We start from the raw sequence: 21820 nt of genomic DNA, 5'->3' as shown, positions 1-21820 counted from the left end.
AACAATGATTCTTTCTTTTTTTTCTTTCTCACTATTTTATAAAATTATGTAAGCTGAAATTCTGGTGTGACAGGTGAAGCCACTGCTTGCAATGCAACTCCATACTACAAATGCCAATTCTATTTTGGGGCCAGGATATGTCCTGGCTGCTCTGCTTCCAATCAGCTTCCTGCTGGTATCCTGGGAGTGTGGCAGGGCATGGCCTTAGTGTTTGGGACCCTCCACCAACATGGGAGGTCTAGATGAGGCTCCTTGCTTTGACTTTGACCTGGTCCACTCTGGCCATGGCACCCACTTAGGGAGTGAATTAGCAGTTGGAAGACCCTCTCTCTCTTTCTCTCTCTCTCTCTTTCCCCCCTTCCCCTCTCTCCCTTCCCTCTACCTCCCTCCCCTTGTTTGTATATGTGTGTGCCTTTTTCCTCCTCTGTAACTCTGACTTCAAAACAAATAAATCAATATTTAAAAATCAGAGATAAAAATTGTGTTCTTCCACCTAGCTGGGTTTCTACTGGTCTCTCTACTGTGAAATCCGCCAGTTGATGTGAGTTGAGGTCTTAAGTGACAGCTATGGACTAATTACCTTGTCAACTCTGTGCATTTGTGTTGTGCAACTTAAGGGGCAGGTATATTTAATTGAAAGGATCCATAGAGATTTGAAAAAAGATCTCTTTGAAATGTAGAAAGAGAAGTGTTGGAGAGACAGACAGAGACAGATTGATCTTCCATCTGCTGGTTCTGTTCCCAAGTAGCTGTCACAATTGCAGCCGGGCAGGCCGACGTCAGGAGCTGGGAACTCCATCCTGGTCTCTCACATGGTCAGCAGGAACACAAGCACTGCGTCATCATCTGCTGTCTCTCAGGGATATTAATGGGAAATCAGATCCCAAGTGAAGCACTCAGAACTTGACTCAAACACTGTGACACTGGATGTGGGCACCCTAAGCGGTGGCTTAACCACTTGGCTACAATGTCTGACATCAGCTTCACTGGTGACATCAGCCACATCCCATGCGAATCTCTCTATGAAGATTGAGAGAGTAGATGAGCAATTTCATACTTTGAAACTTCATTTACGTTGTCCATTCAGATCTGTGTATGGCGCAGGAATAACTTTGAATGTATACACTTAAATGCAGATGTAACCTAAAAGCATCCTTAGGCAGATCTGAGACACCATGGGTGCACTTTTGAAAGGATGAGACAAGCAAGAGAGACAGCAGTGGCTATTTTATAAGCTGTTTAACTAAACAAGACAAATTTGAACAAGAGTCAAGTAAACTTGCTGAGAACATTTATTGCTGCCAGTTGAGATTAATGATGTGTAGGATGTTTTTGCTGAAGACGAACAGAGGCAAGTAGCACCTCTTGCCTCTGATGACAGGCCGTTTTTATCTGGCTGTTGCAGTCAGCATAGATGGACGCCTTTCCCTCCTTCTCTTGGATGTCTTGGTGTGAGTGCCTGCTCCCTGGTGGCTAGCTTTGCTGCGCCATTTGAAGCCGCTTCAGTTTTGTTTTCTGCCTGCGAGCAGTCCTCAGTTTCTTGGTTTTTAAGAAGCTGTCCTCTAATTGGTATAGGAAATCTTCAATTCGTCCAATCTAGAAGAAATAAGCAAACGAAATAAGAATTATTGGTGGTTTCCTGGCTTGTGTGTCCTTGTACAAACGAGGAGGTACTTAAAATTAAATGGTAATGCTGGTCTGTTTTGGAGCAAAACTAGCAGAGACCAAAAGAGTTTAACGTAGATGCTTTCTGTTATTTCCATTCCAGGGCCTTCTGTTTTAGGCACATGAAGCAAGCAAGCGTGAGTTTGCTTTGCTGCTCAGTCTTTTGCTTCTGGAAAGGAAATGGAGACTGTCAACATCTCCCTGTTCTCAACAGGCAGTGAAACCAAGGATGCTAAGAAGAGGTGGATGATGAACAATTAATCCCGGGTAAGTTCTCCCTTCCAACATCTCCTTTCTCAAAACACACCCACCTCCTCCCGACTAGACTAAACGTGAAGTGTTTTGCATCTGTATGTCCCTAGCAAACATTAGGAGAAAATGAAAAAAAATTTAACTGCTTTACCATTAACCATTTCTTCCTTAAATCAAAAGAAATTTTCAGAAAATTCATTTTTAAAAATCTTCATATACAGGGGAAATAAAAGTAAAATACTGATATACAAAGCAGTAATTGTTGGAGGAAAAAAAGCTAAGCAGCTTTTTAAAAAGCAACTAACCAGTTTTTTCTTTTACAAAGAGATAATTATTCAATAACAGTTGGTTAACTATCTTATATACTGTTTGAAAAAAATGGTATAAAAGTTTGCATATGTGCTGAATTAGGCTATCATGAAAGTAGATGTAGCTGTTTATATTTGACCTTGACTCCTAGACCTGTGTATTGTATCAGCCTAATATCATTCACTAAAGAGACCATTGTTGTGTTGTTAGCTCAAAACTGGATTACTTGTTATTCAAGGTATCATTTAGTTAAGATAAAAGCACTTATGACTTCAATTTTGCAAATTTGAGGTCTGCTTTTAAATCACTTGGATTACCATTAAGAATGATACCCAAAGGATAATTCAGATTGTCAAAAAGAGAATAATAAATGGTAATATTTATTCATATGTCTAGATCTTATACATCACACCAGGTGATAGAAACTCCAGATTGCTTTGCTTAAGAAAACAAGATAATTTACTTTTGAAAAAATAAATTATTTTTGGAAACCCTTTTAAATCCACTTCAGGTACATTTTTTTAAAGGCATATTGCTGTTTATGATGTCTGGTAATTGCAGGAATTATAAATATAATTTGATGTAATATTTTATATCCTGTTATAAAATTAGTGCATTGATCTATACATTTCATATATTCAGACTTCCAATTTGCACCATAAGAAAAAGTGGAAACATTAATGTAGAACAAAATCAACAAGAACATAATGGATGGCACTTCATCATTATTTTAACAGTGGAGTTGATGACTCATGTCATTTGCACTAAAAATGTCTGATTGAAAGTCAAAGTTCCCTACAATTAGAATTCTTGCAATTAGCCCAGATACAGTTTGAAACTATAATCCTTATGCAACAAGAGAAGGCTTACTTCAATGAGACAGAAAAATAATTGTTTTTAAATATCCACTAAGTGATCACTACTTTTTGATTTTAATTGTGTTTATTAAGAGCAATGTTGACCAACTGGGTTGCATTCCATTAAAAGAGAAGGGGCCTGGTGTGGTGGCTCTATGGCTAAATCCTCATCTGTAAGCACATGGATCCCGTATGGGTGCCAACTCTGTCCTGACTGCTCCACTTCCCGTCCGGCTTCCTGCTTGTGGCCTGGGAAAGCAGTGGAGGATGACTTGGGCCCTGAACCTGCATGGGAAACAAAGAAGAAGCTCCTAGCTCCTGGCCTCAGAACAGCTTGGCTCTAGCCATTGTGGCTACTTGGGCAGTGAACCAGCATATGGAAGATCTTTTTCTGTCTTTCCTTTTCTCTGTAAATATGGTCTGTCTTTCCAATAAAAAATAGATGAATCTTTGGAATAAAGACCACAGCTGAATGAAGCCTGGAGGGCTGGAACTCATATTATGTGCATGTTGCACCTGTTCTGTGAGTTCACTTCTTACTTGGCCTGTCTACATACCATTCTTCAAATCCATCTCACAGTGAAGCTGGAGTGATTATTTCAACAGTACAGATCCAGTCTTATTTTCTTTTGATTTAAAGTACTTTTTATAGATTTCTAAATCCTTAACACGGTCTGTCAGATCTGGACTATCTTGTCTTACTTGAATCTTTATGTCTAACATCATTCCTTCTATTTAGTTGCATGATAAAATTTCCAGTTGTCTGCACAGCCATACATTGTTCTCTGCACTCTTATCTTCTTAATACTGTGGGTCATGTCCTTCAGAGCCCTCACATACACTCTGGGTTTGAGGTTAAGCATCATAACCTCAAGGAAGTTCGTCTTGATAATCCAGGGTAGTTTGGTAGCTCAATAACATATTCCCACACCAGCTCATGCATTTCTGCATATTGTGATTTCAATTGATTGTGTGTAATGATTAATATAATATCTTTCTTCTCATCTGGACTTTAAGGGCAGATGCTAGATGCATGTGGTTCCTGATTTCTAGAACCTAGGGTGATGTCAGGCCTTTATCATGCAATTTCTGATAACAGGCTTGGAAAGAGAAACCATTGGATATTTCTGTATTCAAAGCAATGCTTGGTATGAAACATGTCATAGGACTTACTTCTTCTCTTATAAATTAAATGAATGCAGCTGTTACATGCCATCATTCTATTACCATGGTATAGCTTTGAGACTCTTAATCTAAAGTGGTAACAAGTTATTGTGGGCATTGGATGAAGGGTCTGTGAGAGCACTGAACTCTGCTCTTGGTTTGTCTCATAACTCTGACTGAGATTCTAGGGAAGTTACTTGGCCTTCAGAGCTTGCTTCAGTCTTCACCAATATCTGGCATAGAGATAGGTTAGGCATGGATGCTTTCCAAGGACACACCCAGTCATCAAATTCAATGACTTGCACTCACACTAGATCTAAAGAGGAACATTCACATTTTCAAATGTGAGGTTATTGCCTTAGATTATACCATTAGATGAATGACACAGTATGCAGCAAAGTAAGTCAATTTTAGCTTCTGTGCTTACTGAAGTGTAGGAGAGCTGCAACATGTTTTTATTAAAGTTGGCTCTTATTTATTTATTTTTTTTAAGCAAGAAAAGAAAAATGCTGGCTGAGGAGAAAATAGATTCATATATCTAAACAGAGCAGATTGCAAATGATAGGAATTTCTATAAAGCCTTTAGGAAAATAAAGCACAAAGAAATATGTAAGTCTATGATGAAAGAAATGAGCAAATTTCTGAGCAGAGGCTTCATTAGGTTCTCTTTTTGGTCCAAAGTCTACCTGCATAACATTATCAGAGAGGTTGCCTGGTTATTTTGGATCCAATTTTCCTGTTTGCAAAATGGGCAGATAATATTTCGCTTTGTACATGCATGTCAAATGCTGATTTGACAGTATAGAAATGTGGATGTCAGAGCAAATGAGCTTACATATTCTGGAATGTCTGATGACTGAAATTAACTTAAAGTTCCAATAGGAGGACAGGTTTTGACATACCATATGGCTGTTGGTCCTAATCTACATCAAAGAGTAAGGAAACAGTTATCAACCTAGTGTTCCAGGGACTTTCAATCCACATTCAAGTTCTACTTTTATGAGTTGAGTTATGTCCATCAATCTCTTTTGAATTTTATTTTTTGACAAATTTATTTATATAAAATGGACAATATCAGGGATATTGAATTAAAGATTTTGGAACATACCACTCATACTCCTTCTCCTTCCTTATTTCATTTTCCCCTAGTTTATAAAATAGCATGTTTTCATTTCTCTTCACAGTCACAGCTTTAACACCCCATTAGGTAAAGATATCAACACATGGCAAGTAGCTAATAATAATAACAAGCAACAACAATAACAACAAAAGCAAAACCCTCCTGCTCATTGAGCGTAAGCAAAGTTTGTACACAATAGTCAAGTTCTAGAATGTCACTCTTGGATCTATAGATTACATTTTTGTGCTCTGTGTATTAATTATCACAAATTAGGGAAAACACATGACATTTGTCTTTCTGGGGTTGGTTTATTTCACTGAGCGTAATGTTTTTCAAATACATCCATTTAGTTGCAAAAGACAAGATTTTCATTCTTTTTATAATTGAGTAGTATTCCATAGTGTATATATGTCACTTAAATCTCTCTCAAAATATCTTAACCTCCAGTACCTATAGGGTCATCAGTGTGGGCCTTAAATAAATAAAAAAAAATGGATGACATTCTTAAGAAAAGGTAGAATTTGGAGGCAGATATGTTCCCAGGGAGAATTCCATATGAAAATGGAGATCAAGATTGGGATGATATTCTTACAAGCCAAAGTATGGAAAGATTGCCACAGTCACTAGAATCTTGGGAGAGGCATAGGACAGATTCTTTCTTACAACTCTCGGGAGAGATCAACCTTGAATGCGCTTTGATCACAAAGTCTTGGTCTGCAGAGTGGAGAACAAGACATTTCTGTTGTACAAGCATTTAGTTTACACAACTCTGCTCTTAATCCCACCAAGTGAATATAATGACCAGGTCATAAAGTGAGAGGAAGCTCAACTAAGTTCTAATCTGCTCCTCCAACATGACTTCAATGATTTCCAAAGTTTGCTTTTGCCAGTGTTTGATGGTCCCTACTTGGTTGGTGCCTCTAGCGCTGCCTTAGTGCACATATTGGAAACCAGAGTGGTTTCTTGACAATAGCAGCAGTGAGAAGAAGCTGGTATTAGGCATTACTGAGTGAATGGTTTATACTGAGAAGGAAGATTCTAGGTTTTAATTGGGGGTCTCCTACTGGACCTTATATCAAGGCAAGGGGATTTAATGGGTTTACACAAGTTTACTTGTGCATATTCATGCATCAGGAATTTTGTATTTATAGGACTTTTTTTAAAAACAATAAATCTTTAAAAGATTTTTTTTATGAGAAAGGAGGTTGAGAAAGCAAGAAGCTCCTGAGGAATAAAATCAAGCGTATATGACGTTGGAATGAGAATGTGTTTTTTAGTGATTAACAGTAGGGACCACTATCCTATTAGCAAAACAGATATTTCACTCCACCATGGTGCATTTGATAACATTCGTTTCTTTGCTATGTTTCAGTTTAATTTCCAGACCAAATGCTTTTAAATATTTATCATCCAAATGGCTTGAATTTTAATTCATATTAGAATTACAATTGTTTTCAAATAGGCTTGAAATTAATTTCTAAAACAAACTTAGTTTCTGAAACAGATTTGTTTCTACAATTCAATACAGTAAGTTTCCTTCAGCTTTTGACTAGTACTTAGAAATAAGCCCTTACATTTATCCTTTGCTTTAAGTGAATTTGCTGTGTTGTCTGATGTTTTAGTCATGAGAGCACAACATGAAGCTCTGAGATACCAGGTTACCAGCTTATTTTAAAAATGTCAAAAATGGTCATGCTTTTAATATACTTGGTGTAGAATTAAACAATCATTATTATTTTTTAAAGATTTACTTAATTTTATTGGAAAGGCAGATATATAGAGAGGAGGAGAGACAGAAAGATCTTCCATCTGCTGATTCACTCCTCAAGTGGCTGCAATAACTGGAGCCGGGTTGATTAGAAAACAGCCATTCTTTTTATTTATTTATTTTTAATTTTTAAAAAAGATTTATTTGCTTTCATTGCAAAGTCAGATATACAGAGAGAAGGAGAGACAGAAAGATCTTTTGTCCGATAATTTACTCTCCAAGTGACCACAATGGCTGGTACTGTGCCTATCCAAAGCCAGGAGCCAGGAGCTCTTCAAGGTCTCCCACGCACGTGCAGGGTCCCAAGGTTTTGGGCTGTCCTCAACTGCCTTCCCAGGTCACAAGCAGGGAGCTGGATGGGAAGTGGGGCTGCTGGGATTAGAACCGGTGCCCATATGGGATCCTGGTGTGTTTAAGGAGAGGACTTTAGCCGCTAGGCCACCACGCAGGGCCCACAACCATTACTTTTAAAAGCTGTGTAAAGCTCTGCTGTCATTTTGTTCAGGAAACCATGTGCTATGATCTGAATGTCTGTCTCTGTCCCAGATATTTATGGTGAAATCCAAATTTCCAACACTATAGCATTAAAAGTTGGAGTCTTAGGGAGGTAATGAAACCATGTGGGTGAAGACCTCAGGAGGCCGAGGAAACTTGTTTAGTGCTTCCACTAGGCAAAGATGCAACTAGATGATGCCTTTCATGAAGCAGAACTCATGCCCTACTGAACTTCAAGTCTGCTGGGACCTTGACTTTGGACTTCCCAGCCTCTAGACTTGTGAGAAAAAATTGATCTGTTGCCTAAAAACTACCCAGGCTTTGAGATTTTGCTGTTACATCTTGAAGGTACTGTGTGTGTGTGTGTGTGTGTGTGTGTGTGTGTGTATTTTAAACACATTTTAAACATTTAACGGCACAATTCATCTGAAATTTTAAATTGAGATTATAATTTCTTTATACTATTAAATTAAACTGGGGTAGACATTGTGGCATAGCTGATAAAACTGTCCTTGCAATGCCACTGCCCTACATGGGCACTAGGTCTACTTTTGATCTAGCTCCCTGCTAATGTGACTGGGAAAAGCAGTGGAAGATGACCCAAGTGCTTGGGTCCCTTCACCCATGTGAGATCTGGAAGAAGCTGCTGGCTTCTGGTTTTTGTCTAGCCCAGTCCTGCTGCTGCATCACTATGGGGGAATGAACCAGCAGTTGCAAGACCTATCTCTATGGCTCCCAATCTCTTTAACTCTGCCTTGCAAATAAATAGATTTTTTAAAATAAACTTCCTCATATGAGATGATTGTAAATTTGCAGACATCAGTATGAAATACTAAAGGAAGAACTTCCATATTTTTTTACCCAGTTTCTCTTTACAATAATACTTGCAAAACTATAGAAAACCAGAACCAGATACTAACATCAGTACACTCAAGATACAACCTCTGGCAGCCATTAATCATTTTCTTTGGACAGTTAAGATTATCTTAAAAGAATCATATTTCCCTAGAGATTGATTTAGGTATCTTGAATAGCAATAATTTGTTTTTAAAAATTTATTTATTGTTTATAATCTTACATAGTTGATTAGGTACAATGGGTCAAGGGCTATAGGAAAATGGGTGATACCATTGTTTCCACACTAATATCATAAATTTTCCCCATGTATCTGGGGTCAGAGGAGAAACAAAGGGAGAAGCCTCCCACCCATCCCAGGTCTCAGATGTGAGGCATGCTCCGAGGGTCCTTGCTCAAGCAGTTTCGATAGTTCAACAGTTCTGAATTGCTGCCAATCTTGCCATTCCAAGCACGATGAAATCTCTTCAGAATCCACTGGCTGAAATAATGTCTTCATGGTTGAGGTTCTGAGATCAGCAGTTCAGTTGAAAGGATCTCGAAAGAAACTTTTCCTGAGGTGATTCCAGACTTGATTCTTGTGAGTGCTTGCTAATACACAGTCCAGTCATGTCCATCGATCCAATCAGCTTATGCACATGCTGGTCATTGCAATTGCTATGTCAGTTCTGTTTCCAGCCCTGTCACCCACGCGAACCAATGAGTGTTGCAATCCAGCCCGATCCTGCCCACTTCATACTTGGCCTTCACACAAACCAGTGGGAGCTGCAGCTTAGTCGGGGAGACTCCTGTAGCCCTCACCAGGCCTGCCCCCTACCCTGGTTCCCATGTTTGCAACTATGCACCACAGACTTGTTCAGTCTGTCCCACATCCCATTTAGCTCTCGTACGTGTCAATGGGCATTGAAGCTTAGTTCAACCCAACCAGCCTTATTATCCAGCCCACACACTTACTGGTGGGTGTCTTTCTGTCTGGCCATTTCTGCCCCTGTCCTGGTTTTCATGCTTTCCAGTGGGAGTGGTAACCCAAGAGAGAGGTGCCCACTATCTCCCTACTAGGCCACTTCTACTTCCTGATTATGCACTCTCCAGGTGGTTCTGGAGTTGAACTTGACAGATTTAGCCCCCAGTGCCAACCTGTGCCAGCTGATGCTGTGGCAAAGCCCAACCAACCTTCACCCACTCTAATTTTTGCTTGCACCAGTTGGAACAGTCAGCCCAAGCTGGCTTTCCCTGATCTAGCTCATATGAGGCCTACAGGTGTTGTAGCCCTGCTGGTCTGGTTTGCCCCCATCGTAACCTATGCTCTCCAGTGGGAGTGGCTGTCTAGCAGGGGAGCTCACATTCCCCCTGCCGGCTTTGCCCCCTCCCTCCCTGGTTCTCACATGTGCTGTTTGGGCACTGTGGCCACATCTGGTCTGGCTTACCTCACCTTGGCATTCCATAATGTGCACTGGTTTGTGTTGCGACTGAACCTGGCCCGACCCACACTCTATTCTGGTGCTCGGATTTGCTAGCGGGTGATGTGAACTGGTTCAGCCTGGTCTGCCCCTGACCTATGCCAAATGTATGCTGGTGGGTATTTTTCTCTGGCTTGGTCTGGGTTACTTCCTATCATGGTTCTTGTGCTCATCTGCAGGGACTGTGTCCCTACAGAGGCGTTTCCCAAGCTCCTCCATCAGAACCTCTCCCTATGCCAGCTCTTGTGCATACTGGTGGTTCCATGGACCAGCCTTATGCAGTCTACCTCCTGTCCTGGTGGGAACAGTGGCCTTTCCTTGCTGGCTTTCATTCCATTCTGGTTCTTACTGTTGGATGTTTCAGCCCAGCCAAGGCTTGTCCATACCCAGACACTGCTCACACATGACTCAGTAGGGGCAGAGACCAAGCCCAGTCCACACTACATCTACCCGGGTTCTCCAGAGCACCAGAAGGTGTTGGCTTCTAGCCTGGTTGTGTATACCCAGTCCCAGTTCACACTTGTGCCAAGGGAGATTGCAGCCATATCCAGACAAGAATGCAGCCCCCACTCCAGCCCCCGCCCCCTCCGTGGGAATCCCAACCCAGCAAGGGTGTACTCTCATGGCTCCTCAACAGAGCCTATTCTCAGCCCTAGATTACTTGCATGCCAGTGGTTGTTCTGACCCAGTTGGCTGAGCCCCTCACCTGTCTCAGGTTTTGCCTTTGATGCTGTGGCCTAGTATCCCTTGCTCATGCAGACCAGTCGGTGAAAGAGCCTAGCTTGGCATGACCTGTGCTCCATCCTGATTTCTGTTCTTCCCTGTGAGTTGAGGTTTGCTTGGCTCTGCCAAGTCCTCCCTCTTCGAGGTGCAGCTTGGCCTACCCCATATCCTGTTTAGGATGCATATTCAGGTGCTGCTGCCTTGACTTGCCCAAACTCTTGTTGGTTCCTTTACCCATAAGTGATAGCAGATTCCATGGAAATCTAGCTCAAGCCCATCACCATTCCAGTGCACGAGCTAACCAGCAGGACTTGTATTTCCACAGGGTTCAGCCCACACTTCCCCCACAGAATCTACTCCCAGACCTGGTTCTCTTTTGTGCTGGTTAGTGTCTTCATCCTGCCAAGTGTGATCGTCACTGTTTCACCACTCAGTCAGGTACTGTAACTAGCCCTGCCAGACAGGTCCCCATCCATACTTTTTGTGTAGACTGGTGTGTGGTAGTCATTGATGTTCTACACTAACAGCTCATCTCAGGATTCCCATTTGGGTTTATGGACTCTCTCCAAGCCACCAGGTCTCAGTCCTTATGCTTGCCAGAATGTTCTGTGACCCTGTTGCTGGGAATCACTCAGAATTCATCCCTCACCTACACTCACACTGTCTTTATCCATGGATGATCCTAGGCAGCAATTACATACCTAAAAAAGTTGTCACCGGGCGGCCAGTAGGCAGAGCCTGGCACCAAATAGATACACTGGCCACCCAAAGCCTAAGATCCAGTCACTGTGATTTGGCAGTGACTTTGGCCTGAGTCCCAGCAATGGGTCTGGCCTGGTGGGGCATTCTCCGACAGTCACAACACTGCAGGGGCCTCCTTTTGCCCCAGCTCCATGACTGAACACTGCTCAAACTCTTCCTGCCAAAGGGTGTTAGCAGCAGGATGGAGCCAGGGCCTTAATCCAGTTTCCAAGTTTCCCTCATGGTGTTCTTACCCTGAGGGAAGAGCTCTCTCACGCCTGGAGGAAGCCTAGGACTTGGCCACTGCCTGGTGGCAGTGATTTTGGCCTGAGTCTGGCATTGGGTCCGGTCTTGCTGGGGTAACCCCCACAGCTGCCACACTGCAGGGAGTGAATAGCAATAAATTTGTTTTTGGTACTCAGCAGTGTTCCATGAGGGTGTGGATGTATCCTTTTGCTTAACCATTTACTCTTTGAAAGACACCCAGATTTAAAATTTTATACTTCAGGTAATAAGCTGCCAATAAACATTTGCGTGTAGGTTAAGGCTGTTAAAGTGATTAGCTTCATTTTGTACTGGGCACTTGATATCTGGATGATTCCAGCATTTATTGTTTATTGGAAAGTTTAGGAACGTTCTGGACACCTTTGCTTGGCTTAGTATATGTAACCCTTTTTATGGTCCTGAGTTGTGAAGCTCTATCTGCCTTGTGGTTGCCCAAGATCACACTTTCACCCCTACATCACCCAACACGTTATATTCTGTGTAATTCTTAGATGTGTTTGCCTCTTTCCTTGGTCTTGAGGTTCCTTCAGCCTTTGGTGGCAACTTCTGGTACACCTGATTTTCCTGAAGGAAGGGTATTCTAATTATTTTGTATTGGATGGGTTGTGGTAGTTTGTATTTTTGGCGGGAACTGATGCGTTTCACTTGAGTTGTAAAATGTATGTATGTATAATTTCTGGAGTACTCCTTTATCCTTTTAATAACTGCAGCGATACCCTACGTCATTACCGATATTGCTGATTTTTGTGCCTTCTCCTTGTTTCTCTCATTAGCCCAGGTGCTTACAAATGTCACTGACCTGCTCAAAAAGCCAGTCTTTGTTGCACTGTTTTTTTCTCAAATTTATGTTTCATTAATTTCTAGTATTTGTCTTTTTTCTTTTTTTTTCTGCTTGCTTTTACTTTTCTAAGTTTTTAAGGAGGTCATTCAGTTCCTGATTTGAGATTTTTTTTTACATTTTTTAATACATGCACTAGATGCTGGAAGTTTCTCTTTCAGTTCCTTTTCAGCTGTGGCTCATACATTTTGATACGTTGTATTTTCATTTTCATACAGTTCAATGCAGCTCTCCATTTCCCTTGAGATTTCTTTCTGTTTCTTTTTCTTTTTTTTTTTTAACCCATGCACTATTCAAGATTTTCCTGTTATCTTTCTGGCATTATTCAAGATTTTCCCGTTATTTTTCTGTTTTTGAATCTATTTTGGATCCAGTGTTGTCACAGGACACATTTATTATGGTTTCAGTTTTCAAAATTGTTGAGCTGTTTTAATGATGCAGGATCTGTATTATTTTGGCACACGTTCCCAGGGCACGTGACAAAAATGTGTGTGTTGCTGTTGGTGGATGGAATGTTCTATAAACGCTCATTAGATCCTGTTGGCTGATGGTGGTATTCATTTTTATATCATTGTTGTTCTCTTGTTTTTCTACCAGCTGTTGAGAATGAGGAGTTGAAATTTCCTACTGCAATAATCAGACCTCTCTACTTCTTAGATCTATGGAACTTGCTTCATACATTTTGCTAGTTCTGTTGGCTGTACACACATTTAGCACTGCGATGTCTTTTTGGTGGATTGACCCTTTATTATTGTAGAAGATACCTCGCTGTCCCTTGTAATTTCATTGGTAGTCTACCTTGTCTGATATTACTTTAGCTATTGCTGTCTTCCTTTTATTTATTCTACATAATATAGTTTTTCACATTTTATATGAAATTTGAAGTGAATCTGTGCCAGGTATAGTAGACTCATACTATATTGAAATCCATTTTGCCAATCTTTGTTAGTTGGCATACTATGGAAGGTTAATTTTTGATAAGTGATGAATCATCTTAGTTTTTGCATTCTCTGGATCTTGATTGCCTTTCTTTTTGTTTAAACTTAATTTCTCCGATATCTTAAGGGTATCTTAAACACCTGTTCATCTATTTTGATTGACTTACAGTATGTTTAGTATGTTCCAAGATCAAATTGTTCTCTGATATCCTTGTGGGATTAGCTTCAGGACTCTTATGGACACCAGAATCTGTATATGCTCAAGTCATGTTAATGTCTTAACCTACAGGCATCTCTTTACACTTTTCTAGTGTATTTAACATGACAAATATAAATACTTGCTATATTACATTGTTTAGGGATTATAATAAAGATAAATAGGTCTGTAAATGTTTAGTATAAATGAAATTAAAAATAGTTGTGATTCTGCAGTGGGCAAAAGGCGTAGTGTTGAAGATGGCATTTGCGGTACCTGTATTCCACAGCAGAGTGTCTGGGTTTAGTCTTAGGGATGAGCTGAATTCCAGCTTCTGGCTAGTGGTGACCTTGAGGGACAGCAGGTGATGGCTCAAGTGATCAAGTGGTGATCTCTGCCACCTGTGTGAGAAACCCTGCTCGCACTCTTGGTTCCTGGCGTAAGCCTGACCCAACCCTGATTGTCATGGGCATCTGGCGAGCAGACCAGAGAGCATAGGAGCTCTGTTTGTCTATATACCTCCCCGTTTCAAAAAACCCAGAATAAATTTTTAAAAAGTTAAAAAAGATGATTTGATTCATGGTTGGCTGAATTACATGTATACATATATATATATATATGTATAAATATTTGAATATATAATTTTATACATTCAAACTGTGTATTAAATGTAGCCTTTGGTATCTTCATTTTATGCTTGATTGCTTCTCTGCCTTTTGGCTAAGATCAAGTACATTTTATGCTTGATTAAAGTGCAGAATTATCTTTCTTTTAATGTTTTTTTTTCTTTCTTATAATACCCTAAATACTACTTTTACATGGATTTAGAATCACATCATATAATGTCACTTATGCCTTCCTCATAAAACGCAATAAAGAGAAGGGTTGTTGTTTTTTCATATTTTTTCTTACTATTTCTTTTATCTTGTTAGTATTTCAAGGTCTTTCTTTTGTTGTTCTCTTTCTATTCATCATTCTTTTAACATAGGATCACTGGTGACAGATTCTTTAAGTTTCCTTCATTTGAGAATGTTTTCATTTTCTCCTCATTCTTGAAAGAGCTTTCTGTTGGGTATTCCACTGTGTTGACAATTCTTTTCTTTCAGTACTTGAAAAATATTGTGTCAGTTACTTTTGGCCCTCATATTTTCTTATGACAAAGCCACTGTCATTTAAATTGCTTTTCTCTTGTGGGTAATGCATTGCTCCTCTCTTGCCACGTTCAAGGTTTTTTTATTTTTCTCTTGCAATACTCAGTTTTTAGAAGTTTGACTATAATATGCCCTGGTGTGTATTTTTTTTTTTTTTTAGTTTTTTTTTTTTTTAGTTTTCCCTGCTTGGCTACCTTTTTGAAATTCAAGTTACCTGTGTTTTTTTTTTTTTTTTTTTTTGCCAAATTTGGGGTTTTAAGCCAGATTTTTCTTGACTACCTTTCCAATCCTGCTCATTTTTACTCTTTTGGGAACTCCATTGGCAGAAATATTAGATCTGTTCTTATGGTGCCAGAGATCATAGTGGACCTGTTGACTCCTGTCCCTGCTTCCTACTAAGTTTGTTTTTGCTTTGTTGTTCAGATTGGGTAATTTCTACTGTCCTAACTTCATCTCAATATTAACCATTTTTCCCTTATGTCCTTTCTTTACTGCTGCCAAGTCCATCCATTGAGTTTACTGTTCTAATTCTAAAATTTCTTTTTTAGTTATTCTTTATATCCTCTGCTTCTTCACTGGCACTTCAAATATATGTGTTGAAATGATTTTTCCATTTCAATGTGTTTACAATTACTCCTTAGACAATTTTCATGATGGCTGATTTAAAATATTTTTCAGGAAATTCCAATGTTTCTAATGTCTGCATGTTGGCACAAACTGATTGTATCTCTTCACAGCATTCAAGACCTTTCTAGGTCTTGGTGTGATAAGTGATCTTTGGTTGAACTCTGAATATTGTGGATATTCTGTTATGAGGTTGTAGATGTTATTTAAATATTCTGGTTTAACCAGATTTTTCTGGTAGTGGAAGCTGGAGCATTGTTTTGCTATGTCCACTGGGGACACGCGTTTGGCTTCCCTGGGCAGTCTGCTTGAACATGAGGGAGAGGCTTTTCTGTTCTTCTAGGCAAGAGTTAAGAGTTGAAGCTCTTCAAAAGGTTTTCACTGATCCTGCACTGGCCTGCAGGAGTAGGCGATCGCCATTACTGCCTCTCTTGTGGTCACCACTAATAATGCATTGTGAGGGTAGACTCACCATAGGTAGGTGATGAAAATCGTCTCTACTGGGCCTCTTCCATACCATATTAGCAAGAGTGGAAAGAGAGGAGACTTACCTCTGGATAGGACAGGAAATTCAGTTTTAGTCTTCTCTGATACTACTCTGGTAAGGTGGAAAGACAGGTACTCCTTGGTGTGGCGTGGTGAGGATAGAAGGCTAATGCTCCAATTGGCCATTTCCTACGTAGTGGGGGTGCAACCATCATTTTCCACCAAGCCATTGGGCTGCAGTAGATCTTTGTTCACTTAAGAATTTTCTGTTTTGCTATGCTTTCCCTTCCCTAGAACTTAGTACATGTGAAAAGGGCTTTCTGGGAAGGGTTTTTATCCTCACTGCCCTGAGCTCTTTGGCTTTTCAGTTCCGAGTATGGGAAAAATGGGACAAAAAAAAATTAGTGATCTCATTACTGCATAATTTTGATTCTCCTCATCCTATATAATTTTCGTTTTCCATTCTGTGTCCTAATGTATTTGGTTTACACACACTATCAGGGATTTCAGTTACATGTGGTGGGATGAGTAGGAAAAAGCATATCTATTCCATATGCCCACAAGTCAATGGGCTCTATGAAGGGTGTCAAAGCAGTTAGATTTACATTTTTCACTTTGTTGTGAAAAGCAGGAGAAAAAGAGAAGGAGTGGGGGAGAGGGAGATTCAATCCGTTGGTTCACTCTCAAATGCCTGCAATACCCAGAGCTGTGTCAGACTGAAGCCAGGAGCAGGGAGCTCAAGGTGTATTTTCCACGTCAGTAACAGGGACCCAAGTACCCAAGTCATGATTTGCTACCTCCCTGAGTATGGATTAATTGGTAGTTATATCAGAAGCAGAGCAGTTGGGATTTGAATCAGGTACTGTGAAATGGGATGAAGCTGTCCCAAGTGGTGATTTAACCTCTGGGCCAAATGTGCACAAGTAACATGGATTTTAAAAATATACTTTTAAAATGCCTGTATTTTAAGAAGATTCACTTTTTATTTATTTTGTTCCTATTAATTTTCCCCTTCAAAAACTTTAAAAAATTAAAACCAGTTTTTAACAGATTCAGTGTTGTGTATAGATACAATTCTAAGAACATAGTGATATTCCCGTCCTCCTTCTCTCCCTGCCCTTCTCTGTCTTACTCCTTCCTTCCTTCTCTTTTTCTCCCAGTCTCTTTTAAGTTATTTTTTAAATTTACATTACAGTAATCTTGCACTGAATCAGAAATTTAACAAGTAAAAAGCAACAAAACCCTAGTTTAGTGGAAACCACAGACAATGGCGATAAATAGTAATTGAATAGAAGAATGAACATTTCATTCTTATAGTAAATTGTACAGTAATCATGGATTACTACAATCATAGTACTAGAACATGCTCAATCATTGGTTTGACAAAGGTATAAAGCAACGTTTCAGAAAGCTGTATTTGCAACAATACTGACACATTGATACTTCTTTTTCTGCTTTCGCTCTCTCTCTTTTAATTTTAGCTCCCCCAATAAGGGAAATGTGATATTTGTCTTTCTGTTTCTCATTTTTAATTCAGCACGATATCCTCCAATTGCAAACATTTTGCTGCAAATGGTAGAATGTCATTCTTTTTAATGGCTGAATAATGTTCTATTGCATGTATGTACCACATTATCTTTATCCATTCATCTGATGATGGACATGTATGTTGATTAGAGATATATTTGTCATATGGTCCAGCAATATGACTATTTGATACAAACCCGAAGAATAGAACGCACAGTATAGAAGAGATACATACCTACATCACCGTGCTTATAACATTGTTTACGATAGCCACATTTTGGAATCAGCCACTTAGATTTATTGAATCTCTGTGTTTAGTTGTTCCTAGCTGTCTTCTTCCACATAATAAAGTGAATTTACCTTTGTAAAACTGAGGGACCTACTTTCTGTACATGTCCTTGGTAGGATAAAGTTTCTCAAATTCCTTTTAATTCTGTAAGATTGACCTAATGCTATTTTATCTTTAGGAGAAGATCTCTCCAATCTAAGAGTCTAATTACTTCACTGTCTCTCCATGAACTTTTTTTTTTCCTGCAGAAATTCATTTCAGTGGAGTGTACATATTCTGCATAGTTCTGATGATGCCAAGAAATACTGGTGTATTTAAACTTAACGAAGTTTGGGTATATTTGAGATGTCAGTCTTGTGCCCCTATTCACATGCACCATTTTAAGAAAATAACAATAACAAACATCCCACATCTTCCTTTAGAACTACATGTAAAAGTTCTTTTCTTTTTTCACTTCGCCAAAAGACACAAGGTAGAATAAGTTATCTACAAATGACTGAATGAGCTACACGTCTATTTCTCTGAACTCTGTGTTAATAATTCTACTTTCAACACAAAATGGAAGATGTCCTATGGTTCATTTAGCTACCAAGAGGTATAAACCATTATTCTGTCATTCGCCAGAATCACAAAGGATTGCAAAGTAACATATAGAGTACATGCGGTAAAATGCTAGTTTGCCAAGCAAAAAAACAGACAGACACTGTTGGTAATATAATGGAAGCAATTTGAGGAATAAACTGCAAATTTGCCCTTCAGTTCAAAATCCAATTGAGACATTTGTTCTCCTTGCTTTTTCCAGGTTATTTCACTGAAAGAAAATGTTGATTTACTTGCTTTCATTTCATTTGAAAGGCAGAGAGACAGAAAGAGAGACAGTTGAAGGAAACCTCCCTTCTACTCGTTCACTCCCTCAAATGCCCATAACAGCCGGGCTGAAGCCAGGAGTCCAGAGTTCAAACAGGTCTCCAACTGGGGGACAGAGGCCAGTGTACTTGATTATCACCTACTTCCTGTTAGGGTATCCACTGACAGGTAGTTAGGTCGGGAGTAGAGAAGCTGGGACTCAAACCAGGTACTTTGATATATCAGAGACACAGGCTTCCCATCTGATGACTTGAACACTGTGCCACTTGACCACCTCTACACTGAACTTTTAAAAAGAACAATTTTGGGTCCAAGTCATGGCTCAATTGGCTAACCCTCTGCCTACAGGTGCTGGCAGCATCCTATGTGGGCACCAGTTCATGTCCTGGGTGCTCCCATCCCATCCAGTTCCTGTTTATAGCTGGGAAAGCAGTGAAGGATGGCCCAAGTCGTCAGGAACCTTGCATCTGCATGAGACCTGGAAGAAACTCCTGGATCCTGGCTTTGGATTGGCTCAGCTTTGAGTATTGTGGCAATTTGGGGAATGAACCAGTGGATGGGAACTCTCTTCTCTTTCTCTCTGTCAACCTGCCTTTCAAATAAAAACAAATACATCTCTTTTTTAAAAAGATGCATTTGAAAAGCTTTTGCAGATGAAGACACCCATGCATATGGAATAGTATGAGCTTTTCTGAATTGTTTGTTTCTTCCTAGTGATTAGCTCATCAGAGTGTTAGACAGCGAAAAAGCCTATGAAGTGAAGATGTCAGTTATCCATTTCCAGCCTCAAGGCCCTCTGTCTTGTCATGGTAAACTTTTGAGGGGTTATGGCGCTATGTGATCCTGAAATTGTGTCTGTCTTGAAAGAACAGTGCATTTTGAAGTACTAATTCAGAGAACTCACCAGACTGATGCCCATAGCAACAGTATGGATACTCCAAGAATCACTGGACTTCTGGATGGTTTCTGAGAGTACTGAAGGTGCAGGAAGAGGAGAAATAGTGAGTTATCTAAGGAGACCTACACCAGGCACGGCTACGGAGGGAAGGCTAGTGAGTACAGTATGATTCAGAGAAAAGCAGTTGATGCCAGTGCTCAGATTTGGTCAGACAGCTGTGACCAAGCAGAGTGGGTAAATGTCCAGATGGACAGTAGGCTGTGATCTACGCAAAGTTGGAGGATGCCAACAATAGCTTCTGACACTTCTATCCCACCCACCGCCAAAAAGCAGACTGGAAGGTTGTCTCGTTGGCTGTGTCCCAGAAGCTAAGGTGGGTTCAGGCAAATTTCTTCTTGCCATTTAATTTTAGAAACTGCATTTAGTTCAATATAGGAGTTTGAATTAATGATTAGGAATAGAATCTTTGACCTGAATTTATTGGGTTACAAATCAACTTTCACCACAACACACTTGGGTTTGCTCTCTTATCAATCTTAGGAACTCTTCTCCACTACCTTTCAAAGAAAAGAGAATATCTCTTTCTCAGGCTTCTTATGAGCAATAAATGTGATAATGTGTTGAAGTGCTTGGCACATAGAAAAGGATCAATAATAGTCACTGCTAATATTTAGCATTGTCATTATTTGTTAATGGATTTATCTGAAATACATTTTCTAGAGCTTATTCCAATTATGATGGTTACTCAAGAGAAAACTTTAGAGCTGCTAACAGTCTCATGACCAGGTGAGCAACAAGATTTTATTAGGCACACACATTTGTGCCTGATGGAAGATTAACTTTATTGGCTTTTTGATAAACTTCTGGTTAGTATGGCCAACCTCCTGGCTTCATACTCTAGATGATGAGCAAGCTAGGGCTTGGCTCCTGTCCCAAAATACTTCTATTGCAGAAATTCCCTTCCAAATCATGAGTTTAGAAGATAAGAATTTTCATTCATGGAGGGATATTTAGAGGTGTTTCAGGGTTTGGAGGTACAGCTAAGCACACTGACAGACGTGGGTGATTAGCAAATGCAGCTGCTCAAAATCCTTCATATACTAGCCCTATATGTTTTTCTTTTCCAGTCAGAGGAGGAAGCTGTTGGTTTCAATGATAACCTCCTAGGTCTGCTGTCTAGATTTGGAGATTGTAGACTGGTGGGGAGGAGATAGCCAGAACCAAAGCTCTGGGCTTTCTCCACTCCCCAGACTTGGTTTGCTGTGGGTAATCTTTGATCATCCCAAGATGCAGTCTTTGACCACCATCATGAGGTTCTTCCAGGGCTGTGGTGGTGGTTTCTCTGCTATAGCTGCTGACCTGGATACTCATCTGCACAGACTCATTTCTCCCAGGAACCGGGCCTCTTCCGGTCCCTTCAGCCTTGTCTCCCAATATGCTTGTCCGCAGAACTTTCTCCCCAGTCTGATCAGCAATAAAAAAATGCTTAGGTTTTCCCATATGGTCTACTACATGTTCAGGACAGAATTTCTTGGGCAGTGCTTGGAGCATGTATTGTAAAGGAATTTGGGGATATGTTAATGAGAAAACCTGTAACCAGGAGCTGCAAGATTCACAGTCAAATTGCAATAAATCTGCAGAGACTCCTTAAAAAATAAGACACACAGGAAAAGTCTGATTGCCAGGAAAAGAGCTTTGCAAATGAGTGGTATGGATGCTGAATCTTTGAAAAGACAGCAGTATTCTCAGAAGTACCAAACAAAACACATATTAGTCAGCTCACATGACTAGCCGATGAATGATAGTGCTGTGTGTACAAGCTCTCCCGGAAGAATTTCTGGAAGGAGTCAGGTTTGAATGCTGATTTGAAAAGCAAATAAAAGGTTCCAGTTTCTTCTTTCTTTTCCCCTCCTCAACATACTGTCCTTGTTCAATCCCCCCAATTTGTATTCTCGCATTTGCTTTGCCAACCGTCTTGAACATAGTTGCTAAGTGACATATAATTCTATCACATTTTCATCTTAAAAGCTCAAATTAGTGTATCAATGAATGTCATTTCTGAATGATGGTAATGATTGTGATTTATAAGTTAAGAATTTGAAATGAAGAGAAACATAAAAAGCTAAATAATTTGGAATAAATTCACATGGGTGGTTTAAAGATACCTGTCAGTTTCATTAGCTGGAATCATGGAAGCTTATACAATACTAAATTATAATATTCATTGTAATTCTAAGGTAGCATATCATTTCATGAAAACTCACAGGTTCATGGTGATCTGACAGAGTATTTCTTCCATTACTCTAAAAACA

General features: G+C 39.8%; 1 protein-coding gene across 1 annotated transcript in view; it reads right to left on the bottom strand.

Moving 5' to 3' along the window:
- Window positions 1-1473: 1473 nt before the first annotated feature.
- Window positions 1474-21820, bottom strand: part of SPATA16 (spermatogenesis associated 16) — a 205164-nt gene continuing 184817 nt past the window's right edge. Inside the window, exon 11 of the mRNA XM_041002591.1 lies at window positions 1474-1596. Within this exon, the coding sequence (XP_040858525.1) occupies window positions 1474-1596 (123 nt within the window). The remainder of the gene's footprint in view (window positions 1597-21820) is intronic.

This window comes from Ochotona curzoniae, unplaced genomic scaffold (genome assembly GCF_017591425.1).
Source record: "Ochotona curzoniae isolate NIBS_2020 unplaced genomic scaffold, NIBS_Ocur_1.0 scaffold_2587, whole genome shotgun sequence".
Lineage (NCBI taxonomy): Eukaryota > Metazoa > Chordata > Mammalia > Lagomorpha > Ochotonidae > Ochotona > Ochotona curzoniae.
Note: the sequence above shows the minus strand (reverse complement) of the source record. Positions and strands in the feature narration are given on the sequence as shown.